This window comes from Monodon monoceros, unplaced genomic scaffold (assembly GCF_005190385.1).
Source record: "Monodon monoceros isolate NGI ecotype Baffin Bay Population unplaced genomic scaffold, NGI_Narwhal_1 Super_Scaffold_7, whole genome shotgun sequence".
NCBI lineage: Eukaryota > Metazoa > Chordata > Mammalia > Artiodactyla > Monodontidae > Monodon > Monodon monoceros.
This window is the reverse complement of record NW_021703784.1, coordinates 70,235,523-70,258,628: the sequence shown is the minus strand read 5'-3', so window position 1 is coordinate 70,258,628 and position 23,106 is coordinate 70,235,523. Positions and strand designations below refer to the sequence as shown.

The 23,106-nt window shown below is 41.5% G+C and overlaps 1 protein-coding gene across 2 annotated transcripts in view; it reads left to right on the top strand.

Annotated features, from left to right (window-relative positions):
* The first annotated feature begins 10,217 nt into the window (after positions 1–10,217).
* Positions 10,218–23,106, top strand: part of SPTY2D1 (SPT2 chromatin protein domain containing 1) — a 21,146-nt gene continuing 8,257 nt past the window's right edge. Inside the window, exons 1-3 of one of the 2 annotated variants that reach the window (XM_029209687.1) lie at positions 10,218–10,347; positions 20,474–20,588; positions 21,839–23,017. In XM_029209687.1, coding sequence (XP_029065520.1) covers positions 10,288–10,347; positions 20,474–20,588; positions 21,839–23,017 — 1,354 coding nt within the window. In that variant the 5' untranslated portion in view covers positions 10,218–10,287. Of the gene's footprint in view, positions 10,348–20,473; positions 20,589–21,838 lie in introns of both variants that reach the window. The other variant, XM_029209686.1, reaches the window with a different exon arrangement.

Here is a 23,106-nt window from a genome sequence, read left to right as displayed (position 1 = left end):
TACCTACTATTCCACTATACCTGAGGAATACACATTCTTGCCTGATTGATTTAGGCCTTTTAATTTAATCACTTGGAAAACAAGGGCGAGATTATGCTGATTGGGTTGTGGCACTCAGTAGAGCTGAGAGTAGGGTCACACCCAGATGGAATTTCTCTTATACTCTGGGAGAGGGAGTGGACTGGATGCCAGCAAAATAATCAAAATATCCACTGCAAATGTGAACAATTTACAGAAGAAAAACAAATGATTAATTAGCATATGAAAGATGCCGTCTAGTAATTGAGCATAGGAAAACTAAGACAACAATGAAATGTTTTTAAACCACTAAATTGGCAAAAATTTAGGTTTGACAATATCCAGAGCTGATGTATAGAGAAAAGTGTGCTTCAGTATATTATTGATGGGAATCTAAATTGGTACGTACAATTAAATAGTAGGGAAAACAATTAAATAGTAGCTATCAAAATTTTAATTGTGCATACACTTCACCCCAGCAATCCAGTTTCTAGGTACCTAAATATCTAACACAGGGGGCTTCCCTGGTGGCGCAGTGGTTAAGGATCCACCTGCCAATGCAGAGGACATGGGTTCGAGCCGTGGTCCAGGAAGATCCCACATGCTGAGGAGCAACTAAGCCCGGGAGCCACAACTACTGACCCTGCGTGCCGCGACTACCAAAGCCCACGCACCTAGAGCCCGTGCTCCGCAACAAAAGAAGCCACTGCATTGAGAAGCCCACGCACTGCACCTAGAGAAAGCCTGTGGGTAGCAACGAAGACCCAATGCAGCCAAAAATAAATAAATAAAATTTAACAACAACAAAAACTCGAACACAGGAAAACATGAGGAATATTTGCACATTAAAATACGTACAAGGAGGAAATTCCCTGGCAGTCCAGGGGTTAGGACTCCGAATTTCCACTGCAGGGAGCACAGGTTCGATCCCTGGTCGGGGAACTATGATCCTGCAAGCCGTGCGGCAGGGCCAAAAAAAAAAGTAAAGAACGTAAAAGGATATTCATTGCAGCATTGTTTGTGATAGTAAAAATTTATAAAAAGCCTTACAGTTCATCAAGAGTAGTGTGGTTAAATAAACTCTGCTAAATACATACTATGGAATATGATGTAGCATCCATAAAAAATAAAGTAGATCAATATGTCCTGTTAAGGAGAAAAACCCAAAATGGCGCCATTCGTTCCCGTGATACTAAATCTAGATTTAATACCTAACCTAAGTGTAGTTTCAACCTTCACCAGAAATGAAATCTTAACCATCTCTGGAATTTTCTGGTCAGCACACAGAGGTGATCTGTCATCTGTGCCCTCTTCCTTCCCATCCTCCTCCCCGAAGTAGAGATAGTTTGCATGATAAAGACCTTGCCCGTTTCCCACCCCAAAAGAAGACAGCCTGGCCTTAAAAAAATCTTTTATTTTCATTTGCTAATAGCTCCCTTGCCCCACATTTCTTCCTATAAAAATCTTCCAGTTTATACAATGCCCCCTTAGAGCTCCCGTCTATTTACAAGATGGGTTGCTGCCTGATGCATGAATCATTGATTAAAGTTAATTAGATCTTCAAACTTATTCGGATGAATATTGGTTTTTAACAGTACTGACATGAAAAGAGCTCCACAATGTATTTTAAACTGAAAAAAAAATTTACATATACATATATTCACACATAGAATGATCTCATTTCTGTAAACAAACCAAATTATGTTTCCAAATATACCTATTCTCTATTTGTATTAATATAAAATATTATATATTCTATGTATCAATAGAAATCTATATTGTATCCTATATATGTATATAACCTATATATTGTACCTTACGCATAATGGTGCATATCAAAACACCTCAGAAAAACCCCAGTAGCATGATATGGTACTTTCCTCTGGTAAGGGGGGTGAAATTAAGTGGGGCAGATGGGGGCTTTTATGTTATTTATATGGTTCGAAAGGTTTTTACATCAAGCACTGTGTTCAAATACTGTGCAACACATATACACAATGGAATATTACTCAGCCATAAAAAGGAATGAAATTGAGTTATTTGTAATGAGGTGGATGGACCTAGAGTCTGTCATACAGAGTGAAGTAAGTCAGAAAGGGAAAAACAAATACCGTGTGCTAACACATATATATGGACTCTAAAAAAAACGGTACTGATGAACCTAGTGGCAGGACAGGAATAAAGATGAAGATGTAGAGAATGGACTTGAGGACACGGAGAGGGGGAAGGGTAAGCTGGGACGAAGTGAGAGAGTGGCATGGACATATATACACTACCAATGTAAAACAGATAGCTAGTGGGAAGCAGCCGCATAGCACAGGGAGATCAGCTGGGTGCTTTGTGACCACCTAGAGGGGTGGGATAGGGAGGGTGGGAGGGAGATGCAAGAGGGAGGGGATATGGGGATATGTGTATACGTATAGCTGATTCACTTTGTTGTACAGCAGAAACTAACACAACATTGTAAAGCAATTATACTCCAATAAAGATGTTAAAAAAATACTGTGCAATACACACATTTAAAAAATACAAAAAATAACTGTCCTAAGGACACATAGCCCTTCCAAGGCAGAGCTGAGATGACAGCCTAGACCTGCGATTGGCAAAGACAGCTCATTCTATTATTCCCTGCTCACACAACCTTTCTGAGTTTCCTTTCTCCCAGTAGCCCCCACCCTCCCCGCCTCATTCCTGCATGTATCTCACCTTTTCTTCATCACCAAATGTCTTCACCTCCTAAAGTCACCCGTTCTTCCTCCCACTCATTAAGCCCTGGTCACTCTGTTCCCCTCAGGTCACATGGATGAAACTGCTTATTAAAGCCCTGCTGTCAGGTTGGATTTGTATAATTACTGGAGGAACTCTGTGTGCTGAGACAGCTAAACACACAGGCCTGCACTGCTCAGGCCTCTGCCTCTCACGAATGACAATAAAAGCACCACTGCTGTAGCTCAGCACTCTAGAGAATCCATTCCAAATGGCGGTCTCTGATAGAGTATCTCATGTCTATAACATGACTCTCCAGAAAGGGGTCAATAAGGCTTTCCTCTAAGATCATTTGAGCATCAAAGAAACTCATGCGTATGAGCGCACATTATAAAATGGAGAGTGCTACAAAACAATTGGCTATTATAATCTCTTTTTTAAAGCCTGAAAAAAAAATGGTGTATTTTGAAAAAGCAGTACATGCACAAGGAGAAACATTCAAACAGCACCAAAGAGAATGAGATGGAGAGTAAACCTTCCTCCCTCCCACCTGTGACTGAGTTCTCTCCTCCACAGAAGCAATCATTTTCTAGCTCATTTTCTTGGCAACCATCCCTTCAGAGATAATCTTTGTATATACAAGTGTATGTGTGTATCACATCTATATTCGCTTTTTTTTTTTTTTTACCCCGGTAGGGGCACACTTCTATGTCTTGCTCTTTTCACCCAACACTATAGCTCAGAGATCATTCCATATGCATACTTATAGATCTGCCTCATTCTTTCTAAGGGCTGCATAGTTTTCCACTCTAAGGCTGTACCAAAATGTGTTTAATTAGCCTCCTGCTAATGGACATCGAGATTGTTTTTCAAACCATGCTGCAATAAATAACGTCGTTCAATTGTCTTTGCACACATGTGTGAATATTCTGGTAGACCATTTTCCTAGAAGGGATATTTCTGTGTCAGAGTAGTTGCCTTTTAGATTTTTGACTGATAGGGCCAGGATATTATAGTAGAGCACAGACTGGAGCCACGTGCTGTCCCGTCCTCTTACCAGTTGGATGAACTTGGACAAGTCCCTTAACCTCCTCATCTCTAATGCCACAGTTTCCCCATCTCTAATAGGACCTCCCCCACAGGGTTGCTGTGAAAATTCAATGAGTTAAAATACAAAGGAAACTGCTTAGAAGAGCACCTGGTATGCAATAAACACATAGCATTAGCCTTTATTATTTATTATTTTCTTACTTTGTCACATTGCCTTCAAGAGGTTAAAGTAACATATTCCCACCATAGTGTCTTATTTCCCTGACCCTCACCAACATTGCTCATTTTCAAACTTTTGAACTTGGTCAATCTGATGGGTGAAAAGCATATCTCATTATTATTTTAATTTCCTTTTTTTTTTTTTTTTTTTTTTTGCGGTACGCGGGCCTCTCACTGTTGTGGCCTCTCCCGTTGCAGAGCACAGGCTCAGGACGCACAGGCTCAGGGCGCACAGGCTCAGCGGCCATGGCTCACAGGCCCAGCCACTCCGCGGCATGTGGGATCCTCCCGGACTGGGGCACGAACCCGTGTCCCCTGCATCGGCAGGCGGACTCTCAACCACTGCGCCACCAGGGAAGCCCCTCCTTTTCTTTTTTTAAATTTATTTTTTGGGTATTTAAAAAAAATGAAGTATAGTTAATTTACAATGTTGTGTTAGTTTCAAATGTACAGCAAAATAATTCAGATATATATATTACAGATTTTTTCCATTATAAATTATTACAAGACATTGAATATAGTTCCTTGTGCTATACAGTAGGTCCTTGATGTTTATCTATTTTATACGTAGTAGTGTGTATATGTTAATCCCAAACTCTTAATTTATCTCCCCCACCCCTGCTGGCCCCTTTGTTTTCTATGTCTGTGAGTCTATTACCGTTTTGTAAATAAGTTCATTAGCATCTTTTTTTAGATTCCCCGTATAACTGATATCATATGATTTTAATTTTCATATAAAAACTCAATTGCTGAATTCAGTGACCTTCTGAGTCTTATTCCTACTGAACCTCTTGGGAACATATGACATTTGAAGCCTAGACCTATTAGATTGTCCTCTCCTGAACAAGTCTTCTCCAGGGCCTGCTGGAACACTGCACTCTACTCCTGGGGTTCTCCTCCTGCCTCTCTGACTGGTCTTATTTATTTATTTATATAAATTTATTTATTTATTTTTGGCTGCATTGGGTCTTTGTTGCTGCGTGCGGGCTTTCTCTAGTTGTGGCGAGCGGGGGCTACTCTTCGGTGCGGTGTGAGAGTTTCTTATTGCGGTGGCTTCTCTTGTTGTGGAGCGTGGGCTCTAGGCGTGCGGGCTTCAGTAGTTGTGGCGCACGGGCTTCGTTGCTCCGCGGCATGTGGGATCCTCCTGGACCAGGGCTCAAACCCGTGTCCCCCGCATCGGCAGGCGGATTCTTAACCACTGCGCCACCAGGGAAGCCCCTGACTATTCTTTGTTACTGGTTCCTCTTCCTCCTTCTCTCCTGCCATGGCTCTCAAGACCTTCTCAACGTGGGTTCACCTACTTCTCTGACCTTATTTTCTTCTAAACACATCTACTTGTTCTCTGAACACATATATGTTTTCCTGCTTCTCTGTCTTTGCTCATGTTCTAAGTGGAACTCCATCACTGTTAGGGTTGCCAGATAAAATACAGGATGCTCAGTTAAATTTGAATTTCAGATAAACAACAAATTGTTTTTAATGTTTATCTGAAATTCAGATAAATATCTTATTTGCTAAATCTGGCCACCCTACCCCCAGTACTTTGTACCCCTAATGCAGTTAACACTTTGTCTGACATCATTGTTACTAGTGTTCATACAAGAACTAAATAAAGCCCTGGCCAGGCAAGAGCTGGGTCTTTGTATTGTACATAGGCCTGGGCACACAACAGTTTCTCAGGAAATATTTGCCGAATTCAGTGATACAAATTTTCTTTGGGTACAGGAAAATTGCTCCTTTCCTCTTATTCCTTACCTCACTCCCACATTCAGCAATTGTTCTTGGTGATTTTGAGTAACCATATATTAGTTATCTAATCCAAGCTCTCTTAGATTATCTATAATTTCACGTGTATATGTTTATACCTGTTCATGGATTAATTGAAATATAAAGAGGCAGTCTAGCATGGTGGCCAGTCTCTCCCAGACTTAAGTCTTGGTTCTCTTATTAACCAGTTGTACAATATTAGCCCAGTTATTTCATCTCTTCAAACCTCAGTTTTTCCATCTATAAAATAGGAACAAGTGCCTTACTACAGGCACTTATGATTAAATCAGCTATTATGATATTGAATATTGAGGGCTTTCATTTGGCCAAATATGTGGGGTTTTTTTGGCCATGCCATGCAGCTTGCAGAATCTTAGTTCCCCAACAAGGGATTGAACCCAGGGCCCGGCTCCTAACCACTGGGCCGCCAGGGAATTCCCAAAAAAATGCTTTCTTGTTTTTTTTAAATGGTAGACCTTTTCCTTTTTCAAATTGAGGTAAATTGACATAAAATATTATATAAGTTTCAGGTGTACAACATAATGATTCAGTATTTGTATATATTGTGAAGTGATCACTACTTTAAGTCTAATTGACATCCATCACCATACTTAGTTACAAAAATTTTTTTCTTGTGGTGAGGACTTTTAAAATCTACTCTTTTAGCAACTTTCAACTATGTATCCCAAAGTGTTTATTGCAGCTTTTATGTGCATGAGCAGGGAACTGAGCTGGTGACAGGAATAGTAATGGATAAAATAGGTTTGGTCCCTGTTCTCAGGGACCTTACAATCTAACACTAGAGAGAGCCAGTAATTAGAAAGAAAAAAACACAAATATGTAATTACAAATTGTGATAGGTTCTATGAAGCAAAATGCTGGGGGCTGTAAGAATTTATGAAACGGGTCCTGAGCTAGTTCAGAGAGAGCTTCCTTGATAAATAATACGTGACATTTATTGAATAGTCACCATATGCCAGTGTATTAGCTTGCTAGGGCTGCCATAACAAAGTACCACAACTGGGTGGCATGAACAACAGAAATTTATTTTCTCACAATTTTTTTTTCTTTTTCTTTTTTTTTCTTTTTTGCGGTATGCGGGCCTCTCACTGTTGTGGCCTCTCCGGTTGCAGAGCACAGGCTCCGGCCGCGCAGGCTCAGTGGCCATGGCTCACGGGCCCAGCCGCTCCGCGGCATGTGGGATCTTCCCGGGCCGGGGCACAAACCCGTGTCCCCTGCATCTGCAGGCGGACTCTCAACCACTGCGCCACCAGGGAAGACCCCAATTTTCTCACAATTTTTGAAGCTAGAAGTCTGAGATCATGGTGTCAGCAGGGCTGATTTCTTCTGAGGCCTTCCTCCTTGGCTTATAGATGACCATCTTCTCCCTGTGTCTTCTCTCTGTACCTGTGTCCATATTTCCTCTTCTTATAAAGACAACCATCATATTGGACTAGGGCCCACTCTAATGACCTCATTTTAACTTAGTTATCTCTTTAAAGACCCTATCTACAGGGAATTCCCTGGTGGTCCAGTGGTTAGGACTCTCGCTTCCATTGCAGGGGTCACAGGTTCCATCTCTGGTTATGGAACTAAGATCCCGCAAGCCATGTGGTGCGGCTAAAGAAAAAAAGATTAAAAAAAAAAAAAGACCCTATCTACAAATATGGTCATACTCTGGGATCCTGGGTGTTTGGATGGAAGAAATGTTCTCATATTGAGGTGTGGGGAAGTCATCCTGGCTTATGCATGATTTAACTTTAAATTTTATGCTAACTAGAATAGCCTGTTTTGTGGTGTATTAACATACACTGTACACCTGCTCTAACCATCAAAGACAAGGGTGCCTTGTCCAGAAGTAAAGAATGTCTCTTTTGAAGACAGAGATAAATACCTCCCTTCCTGGAGCATCAATGCTACACTCCTTTGATGATAAGACTCATCGCAGGCGCCAAGGCCAGGCTGATTTGCTGTGTACGTGCTCATCTATCTTCTTTGAAATTTTGAAGGAATGTACCCTGTAATGTTTGATGTTCTTTGCTCTGACAAGATACAAAGCTGTGCTAAAAACCATGCTTCTTTGGAACAGTGCCTCAGAGCTATCTGAGAGGCTGTCTCCTTGGCTATAGTCCTCAGTTTGGCTCAAATAAAACTCTTTTCTAGTCCCATTACAGATTTTTTACTGCTTATTTCTGTCAACAATATGAATTTGAGGGCACAACTCATCCCATAACAGCCAGATAGTAATCTATAGCACTTACATGCATTATTTTACAGCAATCCTATCATTGCTACTTTACTATTATAGATTAAACTGAGGTACAGAGAGAGGTTACGCACTGGCCTAAGGTCATACAATACCTAGGAGTCATGAAACCTGGGGCTTGAACCCTGATAACAATCACCACAAGCTTATGGAGTGCTGAACAACAAGTTGGAGCTGGTCCTGCAAAGGCTAGAGGGCACATACCAGGCAGATGGGATTATATGTAAAGGGCCTGGAGTAGAAGAGAGCTTGGCAATTCTGACAGAATGAAAGGGTCAAGTTGATGACCTTAAAGAAGAGGGCCAGAACCTAGGGGCCGGATGGCAATAAAGACGCAGACCTACTAGAGAATGGACTTGAGGACACGGGGAGGGGGAAGGGTAAGCTGGGACGAAGTGAGAGAGTGGCATGGACATACATACACTACCAAAAGTAGGATAGCTAGTGGGAAGCAGCCACATAGCACAGGGAGATCAGCTCGGTGTTTTGTGACCACCTAGAGGGGTGGGATAGGGAGGGTGGGAGGGAGACGCAAGAGGGAGGGGATATGGGAACATATGTATATGTATAACTGATTCACTTTGTTATAAAGCAGAAACTAACACATTGTAAAGCAATTATACTCCAATAAAGATGTTAAAAAAAAAAAAGAAGCCAGGGTAACTCATAGCAGTCCTTTCAGGCCACGATAGCATTAAGATTTTGGTCTTCATCCTAAGAACAATGGGAAGCCACTGACTCTACCTGCTGAATAGAGAACCACTTGAAGGAACTTTTAAAATCTTAGTTTTAATTTTTAATAGATGAGGAACCTGACATCTGTTAGTTTTTTCAATATATTACACCCAAGATTCCATATAACTTACAATCCTGTGAGGGGGAAATATTTGTAGAGTTGGCCTCCAGCAAGTGTGAACTACTTAAAATAGATGGGTATGTATTTGAAAGGAACTATGGCATAAGTTACAGTATGCTATGCTGGGCTCCACAGAGGGCGTAAAATCATTGAGAACTACAGTTCTGCCATTGGACAAAGGCTTAATTTTGGTCTGTTGTTTGGGCAGCCTTAAATGGAGAAAGGTAGTTAAGGCCACACCTCAGCGTTAAACTTCGGTTGAAAAAGGAAGACAGAGAGGCTTTGCCTAATATTTTTAAACAGCTTTATTGAGATAAGTTACATACTGCAAAATTCACCTGTTTTAAGTGCACGATGATGTGCCATCAGCACATCCAGTTTTGGAGCATTTCCATCACACCAGAAAGATCCCTACTGTTTGCCGTCGACCCGGGCCTATTCTACCCACAGCCCCAGGCCTGCCTAATTAGTGTATTTTACTGAGTAAAAATTACCCCAGATAACCTTAAGAGGAACTCTCGACTGGACTCCCAACGAATATGAATACGTACATATAAATATATGTACGTTTTGATCAGTGGGCCTAGTATATCCAGGCGGGGGGTGTACGTGAGAAATTCCTCCATTTACCCACTGAGCAAAACACACAGTTCGCTGCCCTACATGGGGCTTATTATCTGAATGAGGCAAAAGCTGTAAGCGGCCGCCTCTATACACGGCACACGTGCATGTGTGTAGGAGGCGAGCACACACGCCCTGTGCCAAGACGCTTTGAGTAATGTGTACCCAAGACAGACGACCAGTCGGGGCGGTTTGCGCTTGCGCAGCTTGGCGAGTGCCTACAAACGGGTAACTGAAAGCCCCTGCTCGAGACCTGTCGGTTCTGCTGTTGGGACGCCGCCGTCTCAAACCTGAGCGTCCACCCGTGACGCCCAGCGAACCCAGGCCTGGTAGGTAACCCCTCACCACCTCGCCCCCCCCCCACCGAGAGCTCACAATGAGCATCATAATTGTCAGGCCTCACGCCAAGGCCCTCAGGGTAGCGATTCTCTCCCTTGGCCACACCCCACAGTTTACTAGGCCGAATCTCATTGGTCGGTGAAGGGCTTAGTCCCGCCCCTTCGAGCCGACGCCAACAGACACGTACTACGTTTCTACGTGTCTCGAGCCTGAAAGCGGAAGTTACGCCAAAGAATCGCGAGGGAAGCGGCGGACCTGGAAGGGTACTGGCCGCTGGAGGAAAGGGGGTGGGCAGACGGCTTTGGAAGGCTCCGGAAGTGGTTGTGCAAAGGGGGGGTGGGAGAGGGGCTGGTCAGGCAGTTCATTCGGATGTTGCTGGTCGCCTCGCTAAGGCGCAGTTTCACTCTTTTCCGAGAGGCTGGCCCAGCCCTCCGCCTCGGCCAGAATGGACTTCAGGGAAATTCTCCTGATAGCTTCCAAAGCACAAGGTGTCAACAACGTGCCGGTAAGTACCAGCCGGGGCGCGACTGTAGGAGATCCTGGACTTCCAGTTCCGAATGTGTGGCCCATGGAACTTCCAGGAATCCGTCTGTCGGCTCCGGGAGAGGAAAGACCTGGACGCCGTTTTTGTTTGTTGGTTGGTTGGTTGGTGGTTTTGTTTTTTTCTCTTGGACATGTACTTCTGAGTACTGGGGGTGAAGACGGGCTTGAGATGCGAGGCGGGAGCCTTCTGACGAGCGGCTTGTTTAGGCGTTAACACCCTGCAACTTTGCGCTGGTGAGTAGAGCCATGCCTGGCACATAGTGGAATCTAGCGCTAGTAGTTTCTAGCTTCGGCGTAAACTTCAACCCAGAGGTTGGGGAGTTCAGGAATTTTAGGGACTTGGCCTGATAGCTTTTGAGGCGATTTCCCGCCGATCTTTGGGTCAAACGTTTTGTGATTTCCCAAAAAAGTTCTTTGACTTGTGGCCCCACCCACTCAACCAACCAGGTGATTGAATTATCACCTCCCAAGGCGGGAGTTGAGTGGATTCCACGAAATCCTTGGCCAACAGAATGAGTGAAATAGTTTCAGCTTCCATTTATTTGTGGTCTTCCAGATTTGTCTTTGTTTCAAATCTAGGTCCCATTTACTCACTAAGGTTTGCTAATTCGCCAATATTCGCAGAGCGGTGTAAGACTTTAAATGAGGTAGTGAGTGACAGTGCCTGCTTTGCGGGGGTGTAGCTGTTTTGCATAAGCTAATCATTTCTGTATCATCAGATGGTACCACAGCCCAGCTGTAAACCGATAGATTGCATTGTGTTACCTGCAGTTTGAGCGATGAGGTGTAGAGCTCAAATGGCTCTCTTTTAAAGTCAATTCAACTGGACCTTATTGAGCTCTCACTATGCATTTCTTAGATTTTTGTATATTTGCAATATTTTTTTCCCTCCCCTGCGCTTTTCTTGTCTTTTGAGGCTGGCTCATTCTTTTTACTCTTTTGAAGATATTGATCTAAAAATAGTAAAATAACTGGTAAATAAAACTGATATTCATCGCTTATTATATATATTCACATCCCATCCCAAATACTCCGAATGATCTTGAAGTTATGAAACCTTGAATGACAGAATTACTTTCTGCATCTGTAAATTTCCTAGACAAGTCGATATTGGATCTAGTAACATTCATATTTGCATAAATTAGGTCCATATCTCATTGTACATCTTACTCAATTTCAGTGGAGGTCAGAGATAGATGATACTAGCCCTGATGCTGAAGACTATTCTGTGGAAGAATCAGAACCAAGTTACTCGTTTCTTATTCTAAAAACCAATGGTTGCTGAGAGAAAAGTACATATTTCTAGAGCAGAAGTTTTCAAACTATGTCTATATTTCAGAATATATATATTATCGATTTATCTATGATTGGAATAACAAAGATTGAAAGCAAAAAGGAAAATGGGTAAATTGGCGGTCATTTAAAATTTAATAGATGAACATAGGCATGTACTTCATGAAAGCATGCTTTTCCCTCCCACCCACCCCCAAAGCTAGTAAGCCTGGAAGTTTGATTTAGTTATCAGCATTATAACTCTTATCTTTTTACTTCAGATGAAAGTAAGTCACAGAAGAAGCTAGTGAGGAATAGAGCAAGATTGTATTTAATTTAATCCATTATCTTGTTTTTACTCGATTCATCTAATTATTTTAAGTTATTGAATATTTGCTTTATCAGCTCAAAGTAAAGCCTTTTAGAGCACACTATAACTTGTGAAATCTAACACATATTGTACAGTGTAAGACTGTTACAAAGCAAGTATCCTTATAAACCACCATCCAAGTCAAGAAAAACATTTCTGCAAGTGCATGGACACACACACACACACACACACACTCTGAGAACCACAGAGGCTTTGCAGTAATTGCAGATAACTCCATCCCTCTCTAGTGCTTGGTTCATATTTCTCTTTTAGCCATCTCTTCCCCCACCTTCCATTTGGATCCTATCGGAGCTGACTTTCGATTTCAGTCATCAAGTTCCTGTGTCACACCTTTGCTACAGAAAAGAAGTACACTAGCATTGATTGGACTAAAATCCAAGGGAGGCTAAAAGCTGAAACACCTGTACAGCCATTTGGAACTCTTTGCAGGGCTTTTATTTTTAAGATGTGTCTACTGTATGTGACTTGAAAAGCAATGAACAGTTCCCATTGAGACAGCTTTCTTTTACATTGTTTCTTTTTAAGAGAAATAGTTACCTTTATAATGTTTTAGTTAAAATAAAAGAAGGATTGCATCATGCCTAGAAATATTAAGCATGCTATCATTTCGCAGTGGAAAACTGAATACAAAAAAAACAGCTGATCAAGGTGATGTAACCAGTCACTGTTATTAGCTCTGTTTATTTTAAAGGAGGAAAGATATTTTTGGTAACCTTGCCCTTAATATTTTTCTCCCTGGGTTGCTCTAACAAAAACAAAGTGGTTGTCTTGTTTAGTAGAATAGAAGAGCTTAGAATCTGGATTCTTACAGGTTACAAGTAACTATAATTGATGGCTTGTAGTGCATGAGGCAAGTTAAATGGTCTTTCTCACAATCAGCCTGAAAATCATCCCAGACAAGATACTGTAGCTCTGGTGTGACCCTCAGATCAAAAAGTAAGGGGAAGCCTTCATATAAGGATATAAGGATTTGGGGAGCTATAGACCCTTGAGGGTAAGAATATAGGTACTTTATAGTAGTAACATTTCCTTTTTTTTAAATTGAAGTATAGTTGACTTACAATATTGCATTAGTTTCAGGTGACAATATAGTCATTTGATATTTTTATAGATTATACTCCATATAAAATTATTATAAAATACAAGCTATATTCCTTGTGCTGGTTATATTTCCTTTTTTATTTTTAAAAAGCTTAAAAGTTTTTAAAAATTATTATTGGAGTATAGTTGATTTACAATGTTGTGTTAGTTTCTGGTGAACAGTAAAGTGAAGCAGTTATACATGTAGCCACTCTTTTTTAGATTCTTTTCCCATATAGGTCATTACAGAGTATTGAACAGTTCCCTGTGCTATACACAGTCGTTATTATCTATTTTATTAGATAATAAAAGGTCCTTATTATCTTTTATATATAGTAGTGCGTATATGTCAACCCCAATCTTCCGATTTATCCCTCCCCGCCCTTTCCTCCGGTAACCATAAGTTTGTTTTCTACATCTGTGACTCTATTTCTGTTTTGTAAATAAGTTCATTTGTACCATTTTTTTTTAGAGTCCACGTATAAGTGATATCATATGATATTTGTCTTTCTCTGTCTGACTTCACTCAGTATGACAGTCTCTAGGTCCATCCATGTCACTGCAAATAGCATTGTTTTGTTCTTTTTTATGGCTGAGTAATATGCCACTGTATATATGTATCACATTTTTATCCACTCCTATGTCAGTGGACATTTAGGTTGCTTCCATGTCTTGGCTATTGTAAATAGTGCTGCAGTGAACATAGGGGTGCATGTATCTTTTCGAATTATGGTTTTCTCCAGATATATGCCCAGGAGTGGGATTACTGGATCATATGGTCATTCTATATTTAGTTTTTTAAGGAACCTTCATGCTGTCCTCCATAATGGTTGTATCAATTTACATTCCCATCAACAGTGAAGGAGGGTTCCATTTTCTCCACACCCTCTCTAGCATTTATTGTTTGTAGATTTTTTGATGACCATTCTGTAGTTTTGATTTGCATTTCTCTAATAATTAGTGATGTTGAGCCTCTTTTCGTGTGCTTTTTGTCCATCTATACTTCCTTTTAAAGAATAGTATAGGCCAACAAAAAAGTTTCTGCAGGCAGGCACTTTGTAGCCCTTGATGATAGTTGATTATAACTGGATTATTTCCCACTCTTAGATCTGAAGATGACTTTTGTAGTGCCTGGGGCAGCTTTAGATTTCTAGCCTGGAGCAGTACTTCTGAACTGGTGTTTTAGGGAAGGGGTCTTTTAGAAACTACTGCCCCACAGAGATTCTTTCTCTTCCCCATCACTACCTAGACAATCTCTTTATGAATAATAAGGATGAGAGTGACAACAATTAACATTTATAGTGCTTCCTTTGTGCCAGGCACTGTTCTAGGCACTTTTTGTATATTAATTTAATCATCATAATAACTATATATGGAAGCTTGTTTTACAGATCAGGAAACTGAAGTCCAGGGAGATGAAGAAACGTTCCCAGAGTCACGCAGCTAATAAGTGACAGGGTTAGTCATGGCAGAGCAGAGAATGTAGTCCAGGCAAACTGGCTTCAGAGATCTTGCTCTTAATCACCACCCTGTGTTGAATGAGGAGAGTCTTTTGGAAATGGGGTGGTGAGGAAAGTTGTCTTCTATAAAGCCTGAATCCATCTAGCTCCCTACCCCCAACTCCAGCCTAATATAGCCTTGGGCAGTAACCCTATTGTTTTTTTGATGACACTTCTCAGTGTACAGTAAACTCTGATGGGAGAGAAATTTAAAGACCAAACTAACAGCATATGGAAACTGGAGGATAGAGATATACAGCCTGTTTGGGAGAGTGCCAGCATAGTTAACAGAAATAGAGTCTGAGGTTGAGGGAAGGTTCAGTGGTGGACCTGTTTGGGGTAATGGCACGATCTAAGAGGCAGGTAGAAATTAGGGAATGGCATTTAAGAATGAGGTTCGAGCTAGAGATGAAAATGTTGGGATTAGGTTAGAAGTGGAGCATGTTGTAGTGGGAACACTTTTGCCCCTGAGTCAGGAGACCTAGATTCTAATTCAGACACTGCTACAAATTGTGTGAGTGATAGACAGTAGATACACAGTTGTCTTTTGGGGGCCATTTCTAACATGAGGTTGGACTAGAGGCTCTGAGGTATCTATTTGCTACTATTAATACATCTTATATAATCTGGTATATTTTTTAAACACAATAATAGTAAAATTTACATTTGACCCCATAGCAGTCTCGAGTAGCATGCTTTTTGGTGGTTTTATTTTCACCCTCTTAGCTACCCAGCTAAGCAAGCCTAATGCAAATCAGTGGTTTTCCACGCCTGCATTCATTCCGTGAGTATGATGTTTTGAGAGGATTGTAGAAGTTGTGTAGTCATTATTAAAGTTAAGGATAAATTCTTTTTTTTTTTTGGCTGCATTGGGTCTTCGTTGCTGCGCGCAGGCTTTCTCTAGTTGCAGCGGGTGGGGGCTACTCTTCATTGTGGTGTGCGGGGCTTCTCATTGCGGTGGCTTCTCTTGTTGTGAAGCACAGGCTGTAGACGCACGGGCTTCAGTAGTTGTGGCTCGCGGGCTCAGTAGTTGTGACTCGTGGGCTCTAGGGCGCAGGCTCAGTAGTTGTCATGCATGGACTTAGTTGCTCCATGGCATGTGGGATGTTCCTGGACCAGGGCTTGAACCCATGTCCCCTGCATTGGCAGGCAGATTCTTTTTTTTGCGTTACGCAGGCCTCTCACTGCTGTGGCCTCTCCCTTTGCGGAGCACAGGCTCCGGATGCGCAGGCTCAGCGGCCATGGCTCACAGGCCTAGCCACTCCGGGGCATGTGGGATCTTCCTGGACCGGGGCACGAACCCGCGTCCCCTGCGTCGGCAGGCGGACTCTCAACCACTGCGCCAACAGGGGAGTCCTGGATATATTCTTTGAATATTTCTAACTCCTATTTGTAACCAATGATAAACCTCTAATTTATATAAAACCATCAGGAAATTTATATTTTCTACAATTACAACAATATATTATCTCCTGAGTAAAGAACAGCTTTCAAGAAGGAATTGACTATTGATTCTAATATAACATATTTGGTGAACATATATTTCCAGACTGAAAGCTCCTTATTTTCTTAATCTGACCATGACAGTATAGTTTCAATGCAAGGAACACATGTGTTTAAAAGTGACTTAATATTTTCTAGGTCACTTGGCTTCAGAATTACAAATACTGGCAAAATCTCTGATACTGTATTTCTATGGCATGAGCTTCACTGTGGTGGATCATTCACTGGGGCCCAGCAGAATGACTGAGTCGGCTTGCAGTATAATAAAATGGATACACTTAGGATAAAAGAAACTCTTGTCCAGCTGCTTTTCATGAAGCTCAAACAATGAAGCAGCCTGGTGCCTTGAGTCAGATGCAGAATTGGTGGATGCATCTTGATGTGTTGCTGCTAGAGCTAAATGTGACCATCTGATGTGGGAGAAAGTGCAGACAGTTCTCCTGCCTTATTAAATGGAATATAATGTAATCCCAGCCTGAAGCTTTCTTTTCAACACATGGTTCTCTGCTGGGCACCTCTGTGGGGGAAGGAGACTGTCTAATAAAATATTCTGTTACAGCAAATCTTCTAATACCAGGGTCTGACTGCAACCCCTTTTTCAAAAGTCTAGCCAGCTCAATGTTAGGAACGTCTATAGTGATAGACCCAAGAGAAAGGAAAATACACGTTCACAGAAAAACTTGTACACAGATGTTCACAGCAGCATTATTCATAATGGCCAAAAAGTGGAAACAATCTAAATATCCATTAACTGATGATTAGATATCCATACAATGAAAAATTATTCATCCATAAAAGCAATGAAGTACTGACTATGTTACAACATGAACCTTGAAAACATTATGCTAAGTGAAAGTAGTAAGATAGGAAAGACCACTGTAGCAGTCAGGCTTCTCCAGAAAAACAGAACCAGTAGGATATGTCTTAGGGAATTGGCTCATGTGGTTGTGGGGGCTGGCAAGTCTGGAATGTGTTGGGCAGGGTGGCGCTCAGGCTGGAGCTACTGCTGTTGGAAGTGGGGTGGTGAGGAAGGTTGTCTGTAAAGCTCGAATCCATCTAGCTGCCTACTCCGGCTCTCCAACTCCAGCCTAATAAAGCCTTGGGTAGTAACCCTGTTGGTGTTTTGATGACACTTGTAAGTGTTCAGTAAAGTCTGATGAGAGAGTTTCACATAGAAATTCTGGAGCAGATGAAGAAAAAAAAGTTTTTTTAATTGAAAAATCTTACCTACTTTGTATAATCAATTATCTACATAATCATTTACCTACGGCTTCTAAATTTTACCTTATTTTATGATGCATCTCAGTCACTATGTAATGGTACACTAGGTGCATGATTTCATTTATATGAAATGTCCAGAACTGGCAAATCCATAGAAACAGAAAGTAGATTAGTGGCTGCCAGGGGCATAGGTGAAGGGGGAATGGGGAATGATTGCTGAAGGGTAAGGGATTTCTTTTTCGGAAGGTGAAAATGTTCTGGAATCAGATAGTGGTGATGGTTGTACAACTCTATGAATATAGTCATACATATTAAATGGGTGGATTTTATCGTATGTGAATTAAATCTCATTAAAAATGTTAAAAAAGAAGATCATTATTATCTCTGGAGACCCAACCCTTTTTTTTCTCCCCAGATTTCTAGGTTTTGATCTAAACTTTGCCTAAGAGAATATTTTAATACTCTCCTGGTATCTGCTTTTGAGTGCATCAAGCTACAGAGGATGTAAGAAACTATTAATTATGACTCAGCCCGTGTCAGTAAATAAGATTAAGCCTCATCAAGTAGGACCTTGTCCTACTTAAATTGTTTCCCAGCAGGCCCGCAAAGTAAGACGTCGTATAGATTTATTGAATTCCTTCTCCATCATACGGACAGGACAAGGACAGCAAAATTGTTGGGTTAAATGTGAGGCCAGCTTAATAAGTATCCTTAAGGGATACATAGCAGTGTTTAAAAACAAAAGCTGAATTTGAAATTGGCATGTGAATTGATGAAAATAGGTGTATACTTTCAAAAAAGCTCAAAGTAGTCTTTGGGATTCTTTCCTGAGTGAATCCGAGTTCCTGAACCCCCTCCCTTGTTTCTTTATTGTGTTCTGCCTTTCTTGTGCTTATGTTTCCCAGTCGGTGTTTCCCAAAGTGCAGTACACGTAGCTTTGGCTGTACCATGATTTTAGGTGATACACAAATACGTTTTATTCTCATAGTTGCATTTTTTAAAGTTATATATTTTGATAGGATTTGGAAAAATATAACTAGCCTTTCAAGCCTGTCATTTTATGGGTATTATTGCTTGAGGTAAAGCTGTAGTAATAAGTCATGGTGTTTGATCTACATGTTTTCTTAAAATTAGTAAATAATAATACAAGTGCTATACTATAAAAGGGCAAAAATCATGAAGGTGATATGCGAATGATTGAAGCTTAGTAAACAAGGCATTAAACTGCCCCATTGACACTGTGGTTTTCTCATTCAGTGCTTGTATTCAGTCAAGAGTAGCTTTTCTGCTAGTCATATCCCATTACCTACCTCTTTAAGTCCCAGGTTAGGAAGAAAGATGTCTACCCTGAAATTAGGAAGTGCTCACTTGCTGCTGTCATACCTAGGTAACAAACCAATCCTATTTTAAATAATTAACACTAATGTGTATATTGGCATTTTGGGGTAGGGGGAGCCCTGTGTAAGCTTTGATTTGGCAGGTGGATCTCTGGGCTATGTAGTTGGCAGGGACAGAAAAATCTTGAGCCTTGGCAACACAAATCCACCCTTCGTCTTCTCACATATCTACTTGATGGGATGGGGTAGAGCGAGTGTGTGCCTCTGCTTATGAGTCTATGTGTCTTATGCAACTTGAATCATCTTCATGGTAGCACTTCTGTTAAGAAAATGTGAGTTTCCTGGGGATAAGGCCTATGTTTGAGGTTCTTGTAAACCATGATAAATTTTATATATCTAGTTAGGTAAGCAATATTCTTTTTCTCCTGTCTTCCTTTCCCTTTCCTTTCTCCTTTACATATTGGGTCGCAATCCACTATGGAAAGGATTGCAACTAAATTTGCAAAGATATGGACTTCTTAAAGGATTTTATTATGACAGCCAAGGGGACTGGGAAAGGAATCTGGATGTTCTCTTTTGGAATTTCTCTCTATGTGGGATGTGTCAGGTCTCAAGCATTGCTATCACGTAGGATTTTCAGGTTGGATTAGGGCCTGCTTCCTTGGCCAGCTGCTTTGTTGGTAGACTAACTTAGCTGGAACTTCCAGCCTGTTTCAGGATGCCTTCTATTTGGCAGCTGTGTAGTAAGCATGAGTCCTTTGGCTTTCCTCCAGGAATTTCATACACATTTTGGGAGTCACTTTTTTGGTTCCTAAGTAGCTCAATTTGTTCTCTTAGGTTAGTGTTTTTTAACTAGCACAGCAACAGGTTGAGTGGATTAGAATGTCATCTGCCTAAGACGAAAGAAGGAGGGCATTAAAAAATTCTTATTTCCTAGCCCATAAATTTAATTTGGAATGGTCCTAGAGATTAATCATCCTGGTCTGAGTTATTAGCTCTGTTTATCATACTTCTCTAATGATAAAATAAAAGGAAATATTTTTCCTTTTATAGTTTAAATTAACATTATTCTAGTTTTAGTCATTTCCCAATGCAGTTAGATAAAAATCAAAGCCCAGAGAAATACCATCTGTTCCAGGATAATGTTAGTGCTTTTTGGGTGACGTGGAAACCTGTCTAAAAGGGTTTGTGTGGCAAATTAATATTTTTTAACGAACACAGAGCTGCACTTAAAGGTTACGGAGACTTGGGCCCTTCTTGCTGCTTAAATTTCTTTGAAATGCTTTTTGGCTATGGCTGGCCACCAGCTTTGCCCATGGTCAAAGTAGAATCTCATTATTTCATGTTGAAAGCAAAGTAACCTATGAAGCAGCTATGAAAATCATCTGGAGTAGGGTACTCAGGAGGAAAACAGTTGTGATAGTAGTTTTTTCTGTTTGGAAAGTTCTGAAGAAGGCTAAGCTTTTAAATCAGAATTCTAAAGCACTCAATCTGTTTTAGTGGTGATTTTTTTCAGTTCCCCCAGTCCAGGTATCTTTTTGGGAAAATAGCCTGAAAATAGTGTTTCTCTCAATTGTTCATTTATGTATTATCGAGGATGTTTAAAGAAACTCTGCACCTAAAAATAGTCATGTATAATCATATTCAGCCTGAAATTTTATAGCTAAGTTTTCATGTGGGTTATGTGATCTCTTAATTATTCAGAATAGATTTTTCAGTCAACATTTAAACCTCTCTATTGCTTCAAAGTTAATTGTGTATAACTTTTCCTGTTTTTATTTTTAGAAAAGATACAGTTTGGCAGTGGGGCCTCCCAAAAAAGACCCGAAAGTTAAGGGTGTCCAGTCGGCAGCTGTCCAGGCTTTTCTCAGAAGAAAAGAAGAAGAGCTCAGGAAAAAAGGTATGAATCTATAGCCTTATTCTCAATTTTAAAGTCTTCTGTCTTCACAACTAGCTTGTACCTAACCAGTGGATGTTTGTAATATCATAACAGGCTGATGGATTTGTTGTGTATGTGTCTGAGTCAGCTGTATTTATAGCATTACGTATATTCTTATGTTGATCATTTGTGTGGATGTTATCTTTTATTTCCTCTTAAATTAAAAGCTTTTTGGGTATAGTGACCATATCTTCTAATTGGCCATATTAGCTCTCCAGTAAAAAGTAAGAACTCCATTCTTTGACCTTGGTTCTTTTCCTGTTTGTTTGTTTGTTTGTTTGTTTTTTGGCTGTACCATATGACTTGCGGGATCTTAGCTTCCTGACCAGGGATTGAACCCGGGACCACGGCAGTGAAAGCACTGAGTCCTAACCATTGGACAACCAGGGAACTCCCCCTTGACCTTGGTTCTGAATCTGCTTCTACCTACTTTGTATTTTAATTTTAAAAAATATGTTATTAAGAGTGCTATCTAGCGACTTCCCTGGTCGCGCGGTGGTTGGGAGTCCGCCTGCCAATGCAGGGGACCCGGGTTCCAGCCCTGCTCCAGGAGGGTCCCACATGTCGTGGAGTGGCTAAGCCCGTGTGCCACAAGTGCTGAGGCCCGCGCGCCTGGAGCCCGTGCTCTGCAACAAGAGAAGCCGCCGCAATGAGAAGCCTGTGCACAGCAGCAAAGAATGGCCCCCACTCGCCGCAACTGGAGAGGGCCCGTGCACAGCAACGAAGACCCAACGCAGCCAAAAAGATTAAAAAAATAAACAAATAAGAGTGCTACCTAAAAGGTTAAAATAGGGACACTTTTGTAAAACGAGTAAACTCAAGCAGTAGGTTTACTTTATGCAAATGACAAGGAAACTAATTCAATAAGTTTAAGTATCCACTGATTCATAATTAATAACAACTGTTAAGTGGGTACGAATATTCTCTTAACTTGGTATACTTATTTGATATGAACTATTTTCTATATTTAAAGCTAAAAGCCAAGACTCTCCCTTGCTTAGTCATATAGAAAAACCCATATGTGACCCACTCATTATGTAAAGATGACTCAAATTGATACTTGTTTAATGACTTCCTCATTTGATTCTTAGATGTCTTCGAACTTCTTCAAACTGTAACTTGAATGTTGCTTGGTTTTGGCCACCTACTGATTTCAGATAAACATACTGTTATCGAGACCCTGAAATAATATGTTGTTTTGCCTCTTTTAGCTTTGGAAGAGAAAAGGAGAAAAGAAGAACTAGTGAAAAAGCGAATTGAGCTAAAACATGACAAGAAAGCAAGAGCTATGGCCAAGAGGACAAAGGATAATTTCCATGGTTACAATGGGATTCCTGTTGAGGAGAAGTCAAAGAAGAGGCAGGCGATGCAAACCCACACTAGCCAGGGAACAGACCAAGAGTTTGAGATGGAGGAAGAGGATGAATTCTTAGAATACAATCAAGCAGAGTCAGAGCAAGAGTATGAGGAAGAGCAAGAACCTCCCAAAGTTGAGAGCAAGCCAAAGGTCCCCCTTAAAAGTGCCCCACCACTCATGAACTTCAATGATCTACTCAGGCTGGCCGAGAAAAAGCAGTACGAACCGGTGGAGATAAAGGTAGTGAAGAAGACAGAAGAGCGGCCTATGACTGCAGAAGAACTTAGGGAGCGAGAATTCCTTGAACAAAAGCGGAGGAAAAGGAAAGCTGAGACAGATGCAAGATTACCACCAACCAGAAAAGTACCCTCTCAGAAAGAAAGTGTGGGCACAAAACTTAGCAAAGATTCTGGAGACACGCATCCTTCTTCCAAGGGTACTCCCCTTCCTTATGCTGAGAAGAAATCCAGACCCAGCACATCTAATGAGAAACACTTGCGTCTGTCTTCATCCAAATCCATGCCAGGAGAAAGGACCAAAGTAGTATCTGGCAATTGCGCCCAACCCTTGCCTTGTGAGCGCCGTGACAGACCTGTTTTCAATGGGGCTGGAAAGCCCCACTCCAGCACCTGTTCACCAAGTATCCCAAAGACTTCTGCTAAAGGGACTCCAAAATCCGCTACTGAGCACAAAGCCAAAAAATCTCCTCATCCTAGCCGTTCCAGGCCTGGACCCATGGTCACCCCACACAATAAGGCCAAGAGTCCAGGTGTCAGGCAGCCAGGCAACAGCTTCAGCTCGGCCCCTGGGAGGCCTAGCACAGTGACTGCTCAGTCCACAGCTAGTTCTGGCCCCGTGCCCAGGCGCCAGAATGGCAGCTCCAACTCAGGACCCGAGCGATCAGTCAGTGGGACCAGGAAGCCAACCAGTGACTTAAATCCCCCAGGACGGACAGTCAGTGGTACAAGTGGCCTTGGTCGACCTGCAGGCAGTTCAGGTTGCCCTGGGCGACCTACCAGTGGCTCCGGTGGTTCTGGGCGGCCTGTGGGCAGCTCTGGTGGCCTTGGGCGGCCTATGGGCAGCTCTGGTGGCCCTGGGCGGCCTGTGGGCAGCTCTGGTGGC